Below are 20407 nucleotides of genomic sequence, written 5' to 3'. Positions count from 1 at the left end.
AGTAATATTGTGAAATATTTTAAAATAACAGTTTTTTATTTTATTCTTGTAATGCAAGCAAGAATGCAGTTTAATTCATTTTGGATAAAAGCATCGGGCAAATGCATACATGTAAATGTTCACATTGGCAATTTTTTTTACTTTATTGCACACTTATAGACTTCATAGAAAACATTTCCTTATTATTTGCATCATAAAATATAACTTTGTTGTAAAGTGTGCAAAATATTGAAGTGTGTGTTAGTCTTAGAGGGGTGCACACAGAAATAACACAGACACAGAGTTGTGCTCTATTGAGTTTGTGACCTAGATTGCTCTGCATTAATGCTGCCGTGTGCTAATGACGGCAAGGGAAGAGAAGCTGTACGTCTATTCACTCGCATTCACATAGTGAAAAGTGCCTGCAGCATCCCAGCCAGACACACAGACACTCTATGTCTATTCATAACTGAGACATGTGTGTGTGTGTGTAATCACAAAGCACATGCATTTATTTTTCAACCACATCCGCATTACACCTCTCTTTAGGGGTTCACAATGAAAGTATATTGGGTATGTAATAAATATAAATTTATAAAATACATATTTAGAATTTCATTTTAAAATTGATAGATGAATCATGAATCAGGTGTTTGGCTCCATTAACACCTTTTGTCTCCCACACAGTGATGCATTAGCCGCTGGCAGATTGCAGCATTGTTTTGCAAATGTTGGGCTATTGGATCAGCCACTGAGCTTATTTGCTTTTCACACCAGTTGCAGCTTCTCCGAGCATTTGAGGAAGTCATTAGAGCAGGTTTAGTTTTCGGCTACTGAGTTAAAGGTCTCATTCTGAGTGACTCTACATTCTTAACCAGCTCATATCAGCTGAAGACTATCTTCAGATAGATTATCTTGGTAAAGCTTATATAGTCAAGAGGTGGGATGAAGTAGAAATCTAACAAAATTGTGTGAGGTTTATGCTAAATAAGGTGAAAATATGTTTTCTGGACTAAGAATATATATTTTCTGAAAAAACAATGTCTTAAAGATGTCAACGTGAATGATAAAATGTATAGACACTAATGTGCAAATGATTATTTTGTAACATTTTCTCTTTTATCTGCAGCGTTATCTAATCTGGACATTGAGAGCAAGCTGAGTGGACATTATCAGGCTCCATGGCACCTGCAGAGAAATGTGTTCCTGCCGTCGACTCGGCCCGCGTGTGTGGAAGAGCTGCATCGCAATGCCAAACAGAGCCTGCGGGCGCTGTACAGAGGTTAGACACGTTTACAAATCAATACTGATCAGTTATACAATCACTGAATGAACACCTTCTGTGATCTGGAAGTAAAGTTGTTCGCTCTGCTCAAAATCCTCCATTCACTGGCAGTGAACACTGCCCTTTAGTGGAGGAAGATGGAAGCAGGTTCTAAAGGACCAGTGTTATTTTAGTATTATTTATATTCTATCATAGTATTTGTTAAAATTTTAATTAGCTTTATTTTTATATTGTCATTTTAAATTTAAATTTTAGTAATGTTGTTAAGTTTGCTTTATTATAATTTTTTTGTTTCTACTACTTAGTTGTAGTAATTTAGTACTTATTTTATTTCAATTAGTTGCCTAGAAAACAATTCTAATATTCATTGCAAGTTTTTTTTTAAATCTAATATTTAACTTAATTTTATTTTATTTAATTTCAACTTTAATTTAAGGAAAGTATTTTTAATAGTTTTAGTTGGTTAACAATAACAACACTATAAATGACAGGTAATTTGTCATTTTTATTCATTTAGTTTTTTAATAGTTCTATATGGCTTTAGTTTATTCTTATTTCAGTTTTAATTTGAGTCATTTTAGTGCTTAAGCTTATTTTATTTCAGTTGTCTACCACAGCAATATTTCTATTTGTCATCTTTTAAGACATTTAAGATTAAGTAAAAAAAAAAAGTATCTAATCTAATATTTATATTTTATTCTATTTCATTTCATATTTATTTCAAATAACAGAAATTATTTTTAATTTTAATTAGTTTTAGTTTTAAGTCAACAATAGCGACATTATAATTGACAGAATATTATTTTCATATAATTATATATAATTATATTATTATATATATAATTGTACTTTTAGTCATTTTTAAGTGCTTTTGTCATTTTTGTCATAATATATATATATATATATATATATATGTATATATATAGCATTCATTTATTTTATTTCAGTTAGTTTTGGTTACATTTCTAATTTTGTTTTTTTTATTTTTCATTTAATATTTATATTTCATGTAAGCTATATAATAGTTTTAGATTTCATTTTAATTGAAGTCAACAATAACAACACTGTAAATGACAGGATAGAACTATTAACACTATAATAATAATATGAAAATGTAAATTCTTAAAACAGAATGTATATGTAATGCAAGCAAAGTGGCAAAAACAGCAAAATAATGTCAGATGACAAAAATGATCCACATGCTATGATACATTAAATCTTTAAATCTGCACTTTCCATATCAATTAAAAATGTCAAAATGTAAATCCAAAACCAAAAAGAACCAACAGTAAAACAATTGAAAGAAGGACAAATAGAAACATCATTATTATGATTTATTATTATTATGATGATTTCATATAACTCACACTATGCTATTTGTGCTAGTGGTGCTTGCAAGCATCACTGTTATTATATTACTCTTAGTTAAGGTTAGTGTTTTGAACAAACCCCAACAGTAAGTGTTCAACTTCAGTGTAACTCGTCCAGCACTGTTTGTGCTCCAGACATGATTTATTCCTAAAAACCTGTGTCTAGTTGATAGAAAGGTCTGATGGATTTGTCTGTTGTGTGTGAAACTGCTCATCAGACCAGCAGCAGAGGCAGGAGGTCAGCGAGAGAGAGCGCAGGGTGACCATTTCCATCTCCATGGCTCCGTCCATGCCCACCTACCCATCGCCCCAGGTGCACTGCAGACGCCAGCAGAGAGAGAGACACCTCACCACGGTAAACATCTGCCTGTCTGCCTGCACAATGTGTGTTACTGGAGCTCTGATCTAGAGTGATTTCTTGTAGACGGAGTGTTGCTGATTGTGTCTGTTATGACAGAGTGTGTCTATGTGTTTAGGAAAGGACAGAGAGAGACATAGAAACTCAGACAACACAAGCACAGGTAAACACGCGCTGCACTGCATGGAGATCTTTAAATTTAGCTGAATGAATCCATCCTGGTTGTCCTTTATTTTTGTATTTTTGCCTTGTGAAAAAGTAGTACACTTTAGCATACTTTTCAAAAAAGTACTTATTACACAAATAATATTCTTTAAAAGCATATACTTAAGTGCAAACTGAATGGAATGTTTTTGAACACATATATATATATATTTAATGAAATTGCAATTTAGTACATCTAAATTGAATTAGTATGTTATCTTTAATCTCTTAACTGTCACCCCCCTTTCTGAACATAGACATGAAAATGCACAAACTTAAACGGATGTAATTCATGAATGATTTGGAAGACAGACCTAAGTTTGGCATTTCAAAAAAAAAATGAAAGTGTACAAAAAAAAATGTACACTGTAGAGTTTACTGTAAAGAAAATGTACTGCACTTTTATATAAAATAATTTTTTTAGAAAATATTTTGGAATCTAAAAATTGCTATAAAGTCAAAGGTGTATGTCTAACTAAGTTATGTTCCAAATTTGAAGTTGATATCACAAAAATTGAAGTTCCTTTGAGATTTTGTTTAGGCGCTATACCAAAAACAACAAAATGTTCATAGTTTTCACATGATGAATTTTGATTTTAGTTAGTAAGGTAGTTGTTAGGTTTAGGTATTGGGTCTCATTTGGGATGCAGAATATTTGTTTATATGTACTAATAAACTGCCAGCATACTAGTAAAATGCATGCTAATAAGCAAATAGATAGTAGTGAGAATTGGTCCCTAATCTAAAGTGTTACCATAAAAAGATTTTTAAAACATAAAGGTTTAAAATGTATTTTAATTGAAATGATTCATTTGACTATTCGAAAGTGCCATTTTTAAAAGTACTCAAGTGTTTTAAGAAATATATAAAAGTGTAGTCTTTAACTACACTTATTATAAGTACACTTTTATTTCATTAATATTATAGTATCGTCTGCTTAAAAATATACGTTTAGGATTTTACACTACAAGTGCACATTCGATACAATAAAGCACACTTCTTTTTCACAAGGGTCATACCGTGCAAAGCATGTTATCAGCATGCATGTACACTTTACAGTAATTTAGAGATGATTTTAAATTTTCTTTGCATTGATGTTCATAAATGTTTTAGATTATTTATTCATTTTCAGTCTCGTAGTTTGTATCTAGGATTCATTGTGAATAAAGCAGATGCAGGTAAACAACTCTATTAGCCAGGTTGCCAGTTTCTTTCTTTTTTTTAACCTTTGCATAAGTAGTCATTTCAGTCGAATGATTATTTAATGATTATTTTGATCCAGCTGATCTTAAAAAAACAGGGAGTGTCTCTCTCTGGATGTCGTGCTTTAAGGACATTAAGCACTTACTTATTTGTGCCAGGCTGGTCATTATGAAAATAACTCCTCTTTTGCAGCCAACCGTGCGGCCATGTGAACAAACAACCTTCATTTCTTTGTTAAACCTCCTATAATAACAATATTTATTTCAGGACGTTCATGGTTTGCTGACAGGAGTTCATTCAGTTGCGCTGGATTATATATCTTTACATAGTACACCGTGACTTAAAGGAATAGCATTGCATCACTTGCTCACCATTGGATCTGAATGGGTGCCGTCAGAATGAGAGTCCAAACAGCTGATAAAAACATCACAATAATCCACACCACTCCAGTCCATCAATGAACATCTTGTGAAAAGCTGTGTATTTGTAAGAAAAAAAAATCCAACATTAAAGCATTTTAACTTTAAATCGTCACTTTTGGCCAAAATGCCAGTTCATAATCCATAATAACTCTGTATGTGAATTGGGTGATGTAAATGTTTCAGTGATGCACAATTGAGGACGACTTCTTAATTATATATAATCACCTAAATCTTTATTATCTCATTGTGTTTTGACAAGCACAATGAATCAAGGCTGTTCTTTCAGTTCCAATATGAAAGCAGATGCACCCTCATTGTGTTCATAGCTGTGTTCATGTTCACCCTCATATTCATGTCCATCTTTGTGTTTGTATGTGTTGTAGTTCCAAAGCACCCGGTCCTCCTCCCCTACTGAGTGTTGTCATTTTTCCCCGTGGAGCAGAAAGGTATTTTACCCCCAAACGTCTCCTAAATCCTACATTCACGCTGATTTGGAAACAGTATTACATCCCTAATCAAATCATAATCATGGGATGAGGCCGAAACCGCTTCCAGATCAGTGGTTTATCAGAAAGTCTTTCATAAGATTTGGTTTGGTAGAATCTTCAAGACATGTCAGTGTTAAAGTTATTTAATGTTTATGAGTTTTATTATAAACGTTTAAGCAGATTCTGAAAGTAAACCAAATCTTAACAGGGCTCTTTTGTGTTTGTCTAACATCTAGAATTCTTTAAAACTTCTCTTCTGATGCTATTATTACCGTCTAACATCTACAGTTCATCTCAACTTTCATCTGGGTATGCCAACATCAAAATGATGATCTGTGTATGCGTGCAAATCTGAATGATGGAAAATGTGTGTGAACCGATTTTCAGGGGCATTTTTGACCTTTATAAGAGCATACACTAACATTAAAAAATCACTATTTTTATTGACTATCCTTCTATTCACAATAGAATCCTGAAAAACTTTGCATCACAAGAATAAATTACTATTTAATTAATATTTTAAAATATATTCATTTTTAAAGTATATTCAATAGAAAGCAGTTATTTTAAGTTGTTATAATATTTCACGATATTACTGTTTTTACTGTTCGCCTTGGTGAACATAAGAGACTTCTTTTAGAAACATTAAAACAATTATACAGACACCAAACATTTGATCAGTAGTGTATTTTTTGTTAATAACATGGAAATTAGTTTCCATGATTTTGCAAATCCAAGTCACTTTGAATTATCTTCATTATCTTTGGCCTCGTTTCTGACACTGGTAATGCTATAAATCAACACTTGCACAGACTAATAAAACACTGCCCTTCTCATAGCCTCTCCAGCATTAAGCTCCTGAAATACTATGTAAGGAATGTCTATGGGAAACTCACACACACGGAAGTGCGCAAGCCTGAGGTTTCCTAATGACAGGGTTTCCAGGGTAGAGCCGCTGTCTCTGTGTGTGTGTGTGTGTGTGTGTGTGTGTGTGTGTGTGTGTGTGTGTGTGTGTGTGTGTGTGTGTGTGTGGCACAAAAAGTATAATTCACCATCAACTCCCGGCACTGTGGCTTTCTAACAAACCCCTGCCTGAGTGCCTGACTCCAAGATAGATGCTTTAGAGAGTGAACACACGAACAGACACTCTCTGTCATGAGTTCCCTTTCGAAATATTCTCTTCAACTCACACTTGCTGTTGTCTGTCTTCTCTGATCCATTTTAGGGCATATACAGGGTCCAAAATTAATGTATAACAAAAATGATCTTTGTTTCTTTTAAAGTTACCAGCTGTGATGTGTACGTTTTTGTAATCAGTGAGTTTACCACAAGATGTTTTTCACTTTCCTCCAGAAATCAATTTAGCGACACAATAATTGAATCGATGGGATATTCCTCACATTAAGCCATAGTAATGAAAATATGAGGAACAAAATCATAATGGTTCATATTTTTGTTACATACTGGCTTGTCCCATATAATGTAATATATATATATAGAGAGAGAGAGAGAGAGAGAGAGAGAGAGCATTTATTAATCTTTTCCAAATGTATTATTAATTATGTATTGTATTATGTTATGATAGTTTTTAGTACATTAATGTGAACAGATGCATTTTTCATTGTTAGTTCATGTTAAATGATTTAGTTAACTGATTTTCATTTTTATTTTTATTTTTTTAATTGCTTACTATTGCAAGATTGACAAAAGTTATATTTTGGACCCTAGACACAGGTCTTGCAGACATACTATAACTTTCACTTTCTCCTGTTTCCTCATGCTCCTTTACGATCTATGTTTCTCTCTTTCTGCTCTAGAACTTCATGAATGGCATTCTTTCATTCCCCCGATGTCTCGTTTCTTTGCTCATCAAAATAGCTTTTGAACAAGAGCCAGATGGAGAAATCAAACCGTCACATTTGGCTCTTTCCCAGCCCCCTCCTCTCCTGCTCATTTTGGCTCCATACACTTTTTTTTCCCTTTTCTTTTTCTTCTGCTTTGATCCCGTGTTTTCCAAAACTCCACTTCACCCCTTGCCCCTCATTTCAGCGCTGGCAAACAAAACGGTCATAAACTCCCTTTGATTCTGTCCGTCTGTTTTTGTGGTGCTTCACTCTTTCTTTTCGTCCTCCTCTGGTTTTTGGAGAAGTTTCCGTGGTAACACATTTTTTTGGGCTGCTGTTTATTGTGGGATCCTCATTGGCTGGCTGGGAAAGGGACACACAAAGACTCAACATCACAGCTTTAACACTGTGCATGTTCATATGTGGCTGGGTGACAGCCACTAAACACTCCAAACCTTTTTAGTTAACACTCTTTAAACTCCACAAGGTAAGTTAACTGATTAAATTAACTGCTAACTATCTGACAGGATTTAGCAAGTGTACTTCAGCTGGTGCAATGGGTGACAGCTGAAAAGTAGGAATTGAACTTGCATTGTGTTGTTTGCTTCATGTAGATATGCTTTTGTTTCATTTCTTATAACTTTTTTTCCTTAAACTATTGTACGCTAATGCATCTCCATTGTCATTTGCTTTGCATGTTTCAATGCTTCTTTATGCATGTGCATGTAGCTTTTACAACAAAAAATGTAAATGTTCTCCAATTTTAAGTATGTTGTTCCACTTTTTCCACAGACCTCATGAAATCAAAATAGATTTTTGTGGGTTTTAATCCATGTCTCTTAACACTGAAGTCATCAACAGTATACTGTATGCAAGTGCACTGCTAAAAGTTAACTTTAAGCACACATAAGCATTGAAAATGTAGTCTTCTTTTCCAGGAAAAATTGACCAAAAGCAATAATGGCATTCTCAAATTTTAGTCCATTTGCTGTAACCACTGACTAGCAAAAATCCCTAGCAAATCATGACTGTGACATAAACAAAGACCATTGGCTATTTATACGATAAAAGGCCCAACTTCCTGTTTTAATTGGAAATAAATCAATTTAGAAGCATAAACCGCACTTATCAAGTGAATTCATGGAGTCTTAAAGATTAAAGCAAGTGAAACCATTATTGATTTGTTAGATACATCTATAAGAGTTTTCCCAACCTCACTAAGCTCATATTCTTCACCATAATCATGTTCTAGGTTGCTCCTCCAGTGGATTCAGATTCAGAGGTGGTGGCTCTGGGCCACTGGCCGAGGTGCCCGATCCCAAACGAGCCCTCAACGCTGGACAAACAGACCAACTGGGCTGGAATCTTACCACTGCCCACCCCAGAAGAGAAGATGAAGACGGACTCTCAAGTCATCACCTCATGCATCGTTCCCATTAACGTAACAGGTAAAAGCCCCCAGTGTTTGCTGTTGATAATGCATGCTGAGTCAGGACTGAGTATGACACTTAAATGGTAGTTCATAGCATATATAATGTTTTTTTGTCAAATACATTTTTATTATTATAAGGAAAATTAAAGGCTACATTCATTTTAGTATTGCTCAACTACATACTATTGGGCTCAAGTCTGGTAACGCTGTCACTACTGAAGGAGAACTTTGGTCCATTAGAATAGTGTTGTTGTAAGTCTGTAAAAAAATTGGTAGAAACAATTTTTCCTCATAAACTGCTAGTAAATTTCACAAAAAAATTGCAAAGAAATGGCAAGTAACACTCTGAACTTTTGAAGTGGAAACACTGAAATAGTATTTTCTAGTAAAACATTCTTCAATAATCTTCATTTTATTTCAAATTTTTTACACTGTAAGAGACTCTTAACAGATAATGCCAGGAGCTTTTGTGCCAATTCATTTTTGGCATTGACAAACAACTGTAGTTGTAGTAGTTCCTAAACATAATAATTAGTGCATTTTGTCTTTTATTTTGTATAAATACATTTGTGACCCTGGACCACAAAACCAGTCATAAGGGTCTTTTTTTTAAATTGAGATTTATACACCATCTGATCTAAATAAATAAGCTTTCCATTGATGTATGGTTTGTTAGGATAGGATAATATTTGATCGAGATACAACTATGTGAAAATCTGGAATCTGAGGGAGCAAAAAAATCTAAATACTGAGAAAATTGCCTTTAAAGTTGAATTTCACAAAAAAATTGCAAAGAAATGGCAAGTAACACTCTGAACTTTTGAAGTGGAAACACTGAAATAGTATTTTCTAGTAAAACATTCTTCAATAATCTTCATTTTATTTCAAATTTTTTACACTGTAAGAGACTCTTAACAGATAATGCCAGGAGCTTTTGTGCCAATTCATTTTTGGCATTGACAAACAACTGTAGTTGTAGTAGTTCCTAAACATAATAATTAGTGCATTTTGTCTTTTATTTTGTATAAATACATTTGTGACCCTGGACCACAAAACCAGTCATAAGGGTCTTTTTTTTAAATTGAGATTTATACACCATCTGATCTAAATAAATAAGCTTTCCATTGATGTATGGTTTGTTAGGATAGGATAATATTTGATCGAGATACAACTATGTGAAAATCTGGAATCTGAGGGAGCAAAAAAATCTAAATACTGAGAAAATTGCCTTTAAAGTTGTCCAAATTAAGTTCTTAGCCATGCATATTACTAATCAAAAATTAACATTCTAATGATTTTTGCCATAAAAGAAAAATTGATAATTTTGACCCATACAATGTTTTTTTGGCTATTGCTACAAATATACCCAAGCAACTGGTTTTGTGATCCAGGGTCACATTTGAGGTATTTTGTGTATTTCACGTACTATTAAATGTTCTCATTATCGGCCCTCAACATCTGCCATTTAAAAAACCCAAATTGTTGACCTCAAATGTTTAGCATTAGCTATTTCAACCTTTAGAAATCCTGCACTAGAAATGACAAGATATTGGCTTTCATATTTTGCTATGATAGTTTTCTGCAGGAACAGTGGGTAACACTTTATAATAATAACTTTAATTAATCGTTAACATACATTGTATAATGCTTTACAAATCATTAGTTAATATATATTCAAATAGCTAGAAATGTGAGATAATGTGCTTGTTAATGTTTACTAATGAACTTATTGAACTTTACCTAATGATTAACAGATCATTATTTCATGTAAATTAAAATGCTTACAAATGTCAGCAAACTTTGAATTCATACGATCGTGCACATCTTGAAAATCTACAAATTATTTTAACAGGTGTTATACAATGATTAAAGGGGTCATGAACTGAGAAATCATACATGTAAGAGGTCATTGTACTATAAAAACATCCTGTAGGTTTCAGAACTCAAAACTTTCTCATTATTCTAAAAACATTGAAGCCAATCTGCCAAACTTCAGGTTGTGGAATGTGTCACGTGATAGTGTGGCTAAACACCGCCTCCGCAGAAGAAGATCAACGCCTGCTTCTAAATCACTGCCTGTTTAGCTCCGCCCACTGATTCGCGCACGTAGTGTAACTAACTAGAGAGGCAAACGCTGGTCTACGCAGAAACCAAACAAAAATGTTTTGCAGTGCCAAGTTCCTTCTGATCTCAACATTAGGAAAGAGTGGATGAACTTTATTTTTAATGAAGTTCAAGATCGCATCAGTAAGAACTTGATAGTTTGTTCAATTCATTTTACCACAAATTAGTTTATAAACAAGGCGCAATTTGACACAGGATTTTCAGAAAGATTTAAACTAAAAGATGATGCTGTGTGGAGCATATTGGATCCGACAGTAATCAGCAGTGGGCTTTTACTTCCAAGTCTACAATCCACCACACCTATTCAAACAGAGCGTTCCAATGAGGGGGTCAAAACAGGACAGAAAATAGCCTATTACTTCTAAATTATGACATATTTTGATTTAAAAAATCTTTATAACACTATAAGTGGACCCCACTTGTAAACAGTACAAAATAAAAAAAAACAGTGGAAGCAGTTCATGACCCCTTAAAAAGCTTTTGTTAATGTACAACACTTTAGAGGTGTGATACGGGTGAGGTTAGGGACAGGTTTGGTGGTATGGGTAGGTTTAAGGGTTGGTTAAGGGGTCAACAGTGTACGGAGATCAATTTGATTACTATGCAGGAACCCTGTTTAAACTGTTTATATGAGAACATTTTGTTTATATTTATATTTACATGATATAATGATCTGTTAATCATTAGGTAATATTTAATAAGTTCATTAGTAAACATTAACAAACACATTAACTCATATTTCTAGCTATGTGATTATATATTAACTAATGAGCTGTTAAGCATTCTATATTGTTTGTTAATGATTTATTAATGGAAGTTATTATAAAGTGTTACTGAACAGTCTATATTACATCTCATAACAATCTAATTGAGAGCATCAACATCTTGACCAAAGTTCTCCTCTGGCATCAATGAACAGAAGGATTACCTTGTGAGAACGCTGAATTTTGCGTGTATTGTTTTCAGAGGAGGGCGCCAACGCTACTTCCCCCTCAGCGATATCAGCTTTCCTAAGTGAGAGATCTTTTACATGTCCATTAAGTTCCCCCCTTCAGCATCAGTGCCACTTCATTCCCTAACCATCACCATCTAGAATGACATGCGAAGAGAGAGAGAAGGGGTTGCCATCTCAACCATATTAACACTCTCATTTTGGCTGTTGTAGCTTCCTAATTTAATGAGAAAATTATATTCGGTATTCACATCACTAGCCCATGCTACTGTAAGTCAGCACTAAGTGGCTACTAACTTAAAAAATGAACAGTTAGTAATCCTGAAACATATATGGTAGATTATGATTGCTTTAGACTTATGCCATTTTAGACTTTTAGACCTTTCACTAATTTCCACAAAACACGTCAGCAAAATGCTTGACAGACAGAGAGCGTATCCTCATATGCAAAAAAACTAAAAGCATGGGCTGCTCCTCTGTTTATTGCTGTTAGTTGAAGGTTGAATAAGGCCATGATCCGATCCTCTTTATTCCATGACATGTGATTAAGGTTTTAACATAGATGAAACATGGTTTTGAGAAGTTTCATTTTTCTAGTTGTCAGAAGGGCCCAAACTGAAGAATCACCCAAATACGTTGGAATAATAACAGCATTAGACACACTGGAAAGTAGGTTAAAATCTGCAAGTCATGAAATTTGAAACAAAAAAGTTCTTAGTTGTCGTGGTAACTTACTTTGTGCCAAGAAATGCAAAGAGTCAAGAAAGCGTTTTGTGCATGCTAATCAGTTGCATTAGAATTACAAAGAGGCCAAATATATCTACTCCAGGCTTGACTGGAACGGGACTTTTGAGGTGCGTGTCAGCAAGGATTGAGTCAAAGACAGTGCTGACTGGAAATTGCACATTACAGGCACAGTGGTGTAATTGGTGCTCAAAGGGCCAAGCCTGCAATCACATGAGAGTCATGATGCATGACACTGGACAAACATCAAAACAAATAGAGCTTCAAATCAAGAGTACAGCAGCAGATTGCAGTATAGAGAGTAAGGCTAAGGTCGGGAACTGTTATACTCCCATTTTCAACCCTGTTTTTTTTCCCATTCTGATGTCTTCAATCTGTTGCTCCTTTCACCTTCCATGACATTGCATACTGTTCAATGTATTTTTGTGTCAGTTAAAATATTTTAACGTGATTGGAAACCATCGTTTTTTGTTGCATTTATTATTTTATATTACATGCATTTTTTTCTTCTGAGATGTGTTGTTAACCTTGTATAATGATGCATAACTTGTGAAGATATATTTTTTTTATATGTGATATGTGAAAGTACTGTTTTATACTGTGAAATATTATAGTAAATATATAAAACTTTCAATATTTTTAAATACTGTATATATAATATTGCTAAATAATATTTAAAGAAATTATTTTTTTAATTCAGAAACACTCTCATTAAAAGAACATACAATTATCATGACTAAAATATCATATTTAGCATGACAATCTCAGTGGTTTATGAGTGTGAGAAACATGGGAGGGATAAGTAGAAAAAAGTGGCTTGCACCCAACAGCCTCTCACATGTCTGGTGCTCTTTGCAGGGGTTGGGTTCGACAGAGAGGCCAGTGTGCGCTGCTCACTAGTCCATTCGCAATCAGTGCTTCAACGGCGAAGGAAACTAAGGAGACGGAAAACGATCACTGGCATTCCCAGACGAGTGCAGCAGGATTTTGGTGTGTGAAGCTGTAACATTCTCCTATTACTCTTTAGGTTTTCCTTACTTGTTTATTCACAGTATAGAACAATCATATAATAAGAGTAACGGCATGAATAAAACATTAATTTATTACTGAAAAAATCCTTTCATCACTTTTTAGATTCTGACGAGTCTCCAGTGGCCAGAGAACGTACCGTGATAGTCCACACCAACCCTGAAATTTGCCAAGAGGATCTCACGCTCTCTCGTCTCAACACCAAGGACTCTGGTTGCCAGACAGAAGAATTCCTGATTGTTGGGGCTGCACCCTCACGTAGACGGATCAGAGCACAAAGGGGGCAGGGCGTGACTGTGTCACTGTCCCATTCCACGGGCAACATATCTTCTCTGCCTGACAACTCTGACACAATGTTCACTGCCCCAGTAGGCTCCCGTCTGCGTTCCCGAAGTCTCCCGCGTGAGGGAGGGCGACTGGTGGACGATGGTCATGATGTCAGTGATGAGGATGATGAGGAGGAAGAACTGTCCCCGTTTGAGTCAGATGACTTCCTATCAGTCCCCGGGGAACATATTCTAAAAGATGATGAAGAAAGCACTGATGACCAGGCAATCCCAGAGGGCCAGCATAACAGTTTGAAATTCAAGCAGCATGCTGGATGTACAGAGCATGACTGGATAGAGAGGGGTCGATCCCATCTGCCTCGGAAAGCTGACATGGGTTGCTGTGAGATTTCTTCCAGTTCTGATACGTTCAGTAGCCCCATTCACTCCGTTTCCAATGCTGGCGTGCTGACTAGCCAGATGGACCACAAGGAGGATCACCAGTCCTCAAGCGGCAATTGGAGTGGCAGTAGTTCTACATGTCCCTCCCAGACATCAGAGATCATTCCACCTGCAGCCTCACCCCCACTCACCGGATCATCCCACTGTGATTCAGAACTATCGTTGAATGCAGCTACCAGTACTAATGATGATTCCACAGGCTTCATTATTGATCCATATCCTGGAGATCGATCACAAGGCCTTCGTAGCCATAGGACAGGTTCATTCACTTCCACTGCGATTGACATGCTTGATGATGTGGGAGTCAGCACTGCTAGTGAGGGTGAGTGGAGCTATCCACACTACAGGCACAACATGCCTTGCCACCCCGACTTCAGTCCTGAGCACTCTAGGGCAGAGAATACCCTAGAATGTCCCAGTTTTGCTAGCATAGCCACTTTTGAAAGTTTAACAGATAAGCCACCTTCTGAAAAGGCTGACACCACCTCACACTTTTCTGTAGATGCCGAGGGCTACTATACCTCCATGCACTTTGACTGTGGTCTTAAAGGTAGCAAAAGCTTCACGTTTAACTATGCATCTGTAGAACAGCAGCAGGCAGAATATGGACATCAAACAAACACACTTGGGAGATGTAGTCTCTCTCTAAGGAAACCAAAGGTGAAGCCATTCCCACCAAAACGCAGCTCATCCTTGAAAAAAATAAGCAGCCATGTTGGACCTCCATCTGACAAGAACGTACCAAAGATTGCTGGTGGTCAGAAAAAATCTATGTCTTCCGGTGCGAGAACACAGCATGTGGGGTTAGACGGAGGCTCCTCGAGTCAGCTGGAGAGTGAGGAGCCACTGGGGGCTTGGGGTGTTGTGAGTTCTACAGAGATTCCAGAAGTTGCTTTGTTTGGCTCCACAGAAACGCATTCCTTCAAGGATGAGGGAGCTGTCCAGTCAGACTATGCAGATCTCTGGCTTCTTAATGACTTGAAATCCAATGATCCTTACAGATCATTGTCAAATTCCAGCACAGCTACGGGTACCACTGTCATCGAATGCATTAAGTCACAGGAGAGCTCTGAATCCCAGACTTCCCAGTCAGGATCTAGGGCCACCACTCCTTCACTACCATCTGTGGAAAGTGAGTTTAGATTGCCTTCACCAGAAAAGCTGGTAGGTCTAGCATCACCTTCCAGTGGCTATTCAAGCCAGTCAGAGACACCGACATCATCTCTTCCGTTGGCTTTCTTCCCAAACGCTCACCCAATGTCCCCTAATGGTGGCAAAAGGAAACCCAAAGTCCCAGAGAGGAAGTCCTCACTTGCTTCTTTGCAGCAGTACTCATCCAAAAAAGACTTGGAATTGCCTGTCATACCCCCCTCCCACCTTGACCTAAGTGCCCTTCCCAATGTCAGCAAGCCTTCAATTCACAAAAACCAGATGCACATCCTCCACCAGAGCAAACAAAAGGCAGCAGCTTCAGCAGAAACCAAGCGTGAGAGTCTGGCAACTTCAGTTTCAAGTGATGAGCTGGCAGTCACTAGTCCTTTTGCCATCACTCCTACGGTGCTTCGTTCAGTTCAGCTACGTTCAGTTGGCAAATCTGGAGAAGGGAGCCACGATCGGCCTATAACTGATATTTCCACTAGGCCTAAGTGTCCCACTGTGACTATCATTACCCCACCTACTCAGAATAAACTCCATGAAACTAGGAAGCCTCCACCCTATATACCACTTCTCAAAGAAACCTCCTCTCAGGATGATTGTGAATCACTGTTTACCCCAGTAGATGGACTAGCTGCTAAGAATATGGCAAGCCATTTTGGTGCAAGAAATAGATATGACCGATTAGCCCCATCACCTCTTTGGAGCATGATTGCTTTTAAGGCCCAGTCTAAGCAGTTGAACATGGATGAAGTGACGTTTGAGAATTCTCAAGAAGTTGCAGAAGAGGTGAGCACCTCAAATTATTTATTTGCCCAGAGTAGTCTGGAATTAGAGCAAATTAAGCCATTGAAATCTCAGCCAAATGAGGGAAGCCCTGGTCAGAATGGTCTAGCAAAAAGGTCAGAAAGTCTTGACCAAGTGCCTGATATTGTCAAGCAAAGATTAAAGACATTGCAAGCTTATCCAATCAGTGGTGCAGGAGAAGAATCTGTAACATCAGGTGTTCCAACCAGAAGTGCCTCACAGGAACATGTAGAGGAAGGGTCAACACCAGACACGGAGGACTATTTTAGCAAAGGTTTGTTTGTGTAATATTTATTTTATGATGTAAACTAACTGCCATTTTGTGTAATGTTTTAGACATGTTGAATTGGAATGAGTTTCAGAGTTTCTATTTCAGAGTCCACACCAAGCGATCCAACTGTGTCCCCTCTGACAGACGAATCCAAAACCGAGGACGATAGCGTTTTTCTTTCACCAAGTAAAAGTCGCACAACAGAAGATCTCTTTGCCATGATTCACAGGTGTGTTTCAAGTTTATCTGGTATATTTTTTATTATGGTATATATTTTTGGTATACTGATGATCTGAAAAAGTACTGAATCGAAAAAATGCTTATTGTCTCTTGTTTTGTGTTTTGCCATCTCAGGTCAAAACGAAAAATGCTGGGCAGGAAAGATTCTGGAGAAATGTCAGTGCGGAGCCGTTTAGCCATTGTTTCTGGGAATGGCTCTGCTACTGATCCTGCAACCTCGCCAAGCACCCCAAACATGCCTGCAAGTCCATCTACTCAAACTGGGGCTCAGAGAGCCCCAGGTTCAATTTACAGGAGTGCCAAAAAGTCCAGTACCTCGAATGAAGAGTTCAAATTGCTGCTGTTGAAAAAGGGAAGTCGGTCCGACTCCAGTTATCGCATGTCAGCTATAGAGATCCTAAAGAGCCCCAGTGCACCCAAAAGCCCCGGTGAGCTCCTGATGGAGGATTCTAAACCATTTGAGGAGCCGCTCTCTCCTTTACAACAGCAACTTCCAGAGGGAACTCCCGAGCAAATACCCAGCCCCTTTCCAAAATCTTATGCTGAGGGCTTTTCCACAAAAGCTTTTCCCACATCTGCCTCAGCTAGACAAGGCCGATCAAGGATGCCACCAGCTGCAAATAGCAGCCGCTACAGTACACGCAGTCGGCTGTACACTGCCCCCATGCAGGCCATATCAGAAGGGGAAACAGAAAACTCAGATGGAAGCCCACACGATGACCGTTCCTCCTGAAAAATTAATCTTTGACTTTTAGCATCAGTCTATACACAATCTTTGACATCAAGTCAATAATGCTGGGCACTTGGCATACTCAATTCTGTTCTTAAGAAGACCGTGAACCGTAGACAAAACTATGTAGTGTCTGTACTCTTTTGTATCAAGAAGATCAAAACATTCAGATAATGATTTTCAGTAGCGGTGTTCTAATAACTTCCATGAGCATATTTATTTTAGGTGTATCCTTTGTTTGTGTACCTTTCATTTTAGAATGAGAGTGGAGAAAACTACATCATAAAAATCCATCACTTTGTAATTATTCACAGTGAATCAAATGTGGATGCTTATTGTCACACACATTTAGCATAGTCTAGAAATATAAAAACAGTACTGTACTAGGGTAACTGTGAAAATGGGTCCAGATGGTGTTAAAAGAAGGGAAAATCTTTCTTGTACCTTAAACACAAACTGATTATGGCAGACAGCTTGGGACAATCAAAGAGTGGCCTTTTGTATAACTGTAGCATAAACGGGCAAATAACTTTTGAGTTAGCCCGCAACTGGATCTTACTGGGCAAGAAATGTAGCTGTGTTGGAATATTCTGATGGCCAACCACTATTTTGCACTCCTTTTGGTACTGAGAAAATGTCAGAAATTTTAGAGAATTCTTACAAAAATGGCACAAAAGAAAAAGTGACATGAAAATAAATATTTATATATAGAATAAGCATTTTTTTTTAATAAGTATTTTTAATGAGATTAGCTTAAGAAAGTAACAGACTCTGGCAAATTGTGTCCTTATTTGGCATTTTTAAGATATTGAGCTTTTTAATGCGACATCTAATAATTTTAAAGCAATGATGCAATTAATGACCACATGATTCTTCCCTTTCATTCAGTGTTTAGCTTTTTTAAAGCACATTTCTTTTTTTTTTAAATCAACCCATTGTTTCTATATCAATAAATTGATCTAAGAAAAACAACAACAGCTACAACACGGGCACTAGATGTATTCTGTGAATACTGTACCAGTCGTTTCTGATATAGTAATGATTCTGCTCATTGTGAAGTGATTTTTGTTATTGATCACTGACCCACACAGCAGGACTAATACTGTGCAAGCATTTTACAGCCAACTTGAAATTAAGCCTCTACCGCAGTAGTTGTAGCTTTTATATATTTCACTTTAATAGATCAAATTAACTGCATGCAATAAAACTTAAGAGAGGAGCCAATATTGGTACATAATTTTTTAAGCGTATCAAGGAATTTGCCTCACCAAGATATCAGATCTGTGAGGCCATGAGCTGTTTCTAGTCAAAAATCAGATTGAAACACTCTTGACAATCTTTTTCAAAAACATTTATATGTAGTAAACAGACTATGGCAGAATAATATTGTAGAAGGATAAGTAGAAGTTTTTAGAAGTGTGTCGTGGAAGTGCTTTTGGTCAGGAGGCTTTTGCAGTTTGTGTTGCTTTGGGTTTGAATTTGCAATGTTGATAGGGCAATGAGGAAAGTTACGAGAAGGACTTAAAGTTGGGTATAGTCCTTGAAACTGATGGAAAACATATTCTTTTCTCAATGCTGTTGCTGTTTGTAGCACAGACAGTAAAATATCCAAAGAAAGACTACAGAGATGTAGGGTCACGTCAGATTGAGAGACAGAGCAAGTCTGAAGTAAGAGGGTTTGCGTCTTGATAGTTATATAAAGACTTTCTTTTGCTGGAGCAACAAATAAATCTGTGTGTGTTGAGGATGTGCTGAAAAGGATGCAAAGGAAAGAGGTTGTAAAAAAAAGGTTGCAAAGGACAGATGAAAAAACATGGACTTGCACTACTCTTTTGGTTATTGTTTTTCTCGGCTTCTTTTTTTAAATCAGTTTCCAAGAGCCACCTCATGTTTTTCATTTTGGTATTAAAGCGAAATTATTATTAGTGTCTAGCTGGCTTTTATGAAATATTGGGCTTTGATAAATTCATGACTGCAGATTTATTTATGGATTTATGTTTTTCTTTTCAGAGGTAAAGCTTTAGTGGGAAAACACTGGTTTTAAAAGACAGACGAATTTAATGCAGAAAATAAAACCACTTATAAATAATATAAACTATATTAATAGCATAAGCTACTACGTTAACGATCCTTTGGTGTCCAGTAACGTATTTGGCATTTCTCTCCTTTGTACCATTGACCTTCTGGTGTGTTTGCAATTTACCTTGCTTGGTGAGATTTAGTCTTTGGATCATTTACAGGACCAGGTATTTGAGCTGTCCTCAACTATTTGATCACTAACAACTAACTAGCTTTGATGATACACAAAGGGGAAAACACACATTAACAAAGCTGAGCAATATAAAAAAAATTTGCGAATCTAAAAGGAGGTGAAGACTTTCACTATCCATCTCCAAGACAGAGGTAAACGATTTTGTAAGCTACCATTCCAACATTGTAAAATCTAACCTTAAAATTTGCACTGATGTTTAGTATGTTGTGAAGGTTTTCACATTGTCTATTGCTGTGCCTAAAGCTATTTAAACAGGAATAGTTAACACATAGCAAAAGCAATTATGAATTGAAATCTCATATTGTTAAAGTTAAAGCATGCTTGGTGAATGGTAACATGCAAAGATGTGTGTACCGAAGGATTTCAGAGTTGGACAAACACTTGCTGTACTGAACACACACAGTTACGTGATGTCTCTTCTGGTACTAGACTGAAGTCTTCAAGCAACTAAAATTGTTTTTTTGTACAAATTTGTAAATAGAATACCTTTTAAAATCATTTCCAGGGTGTTTCTTATGTAAAATGTTTTCAAAGTTTACATTAATTATAAGCTTTTGTATATTTTTGATTTGTGCAACACTTTGAGTCTTGTATTTATTTTTTAGTAAGCTTTGTGGAAAGTCCCATTGTAAAATGTCTCTAAAACCGTTTGCCAGCTTGTCTGGCTGTTTAGTAAATGTGCATAGAAGAGGCCAATAAATGTGACTGCTTTAAACACTTAAACGTCTGCATGTGTGTGTAAATGTTCATTTATAAATATAGGTGATAAT

At 36.4% G+C, this 20407-nt stretch overlaps 1 protein-coding gene across 7 annotated transcripts in view; it reads left to right on the top strand.

Annotated features, from left to right (window-relative positions):
* The window catches only part of LOC107599187 (Nance-Horan syndrome protein-like), a 107586-nt gene extending 87226 nt beyond the window's left edge, over positions 1 to 20360 (top strand). For 2 of the 7 annotated variants that reach the window (XM_016290709.1, XM_016290750.1), the window contains exons 2-11: positions 1109 to 1261; positions 2853 to 2989; positions 3111 to 3155; positions 5205 to 5267; positions 8406 to 8601; positions 11676 to 11723; positions 13264 to 13395; positions 13540 to 16398; positions 16501 to 16624; positions 16750 to 20360. In XM_016290709.1, the coding sequence (XP_016146195.1) occupies positions 1109 to 1261; positions 2853 to 2989; positions 3111 to 3155; positions 5205 to 5267; positions 8406 to 8601; positions 11676 to 11723; positions 13264 to 13395; positions 13540 to 16398; positions 16501 to 16624; positions 16750 to 17368 (4376 nt within the window). In that variant the 3' untranslated portion in view covers positions 17369 to 20360. The remainder of the gene's footprint in view (positions 1 to 1108; positions 1262 to 2852; positions 2990 to 3110; positions 3156 to 5204; positions 5268 to 8405; positions 8602 to 11675; positions 11724 to 13263; positions 13396 to 13539; positions 16399 to 16500; positions 16625 to 16749) is intronic. The other 5 variants (XM_016290724.1, XM_016290757.1, XM_016290717.1 and 2 more) reach the window with 4 other exon arrangements.
* Positions 20361 to 20407: the final 47 nt, after the last annotated feature.

Source organism: Sinocyclocheilus grahami, unplaced genomic scaffold, assembly GCF_001515645.1.
Source record: "Sinocyclocheilus grahami isolate Dianchi unplaced genomic scaffold, SAMN03320097.WGS_v1.1 scaffold13.1, whole genome shotgun sequence".
NCBI lineage: Eukaryota > Metazoa > Chordata > Actinopteri > Cypriniformes > Cyprinidae > Sinocyclocheilus > Sinocyclocheilus grahami.
This window is presented reverse-complemented; position numbering and strand designations above follow the sequence as displayed.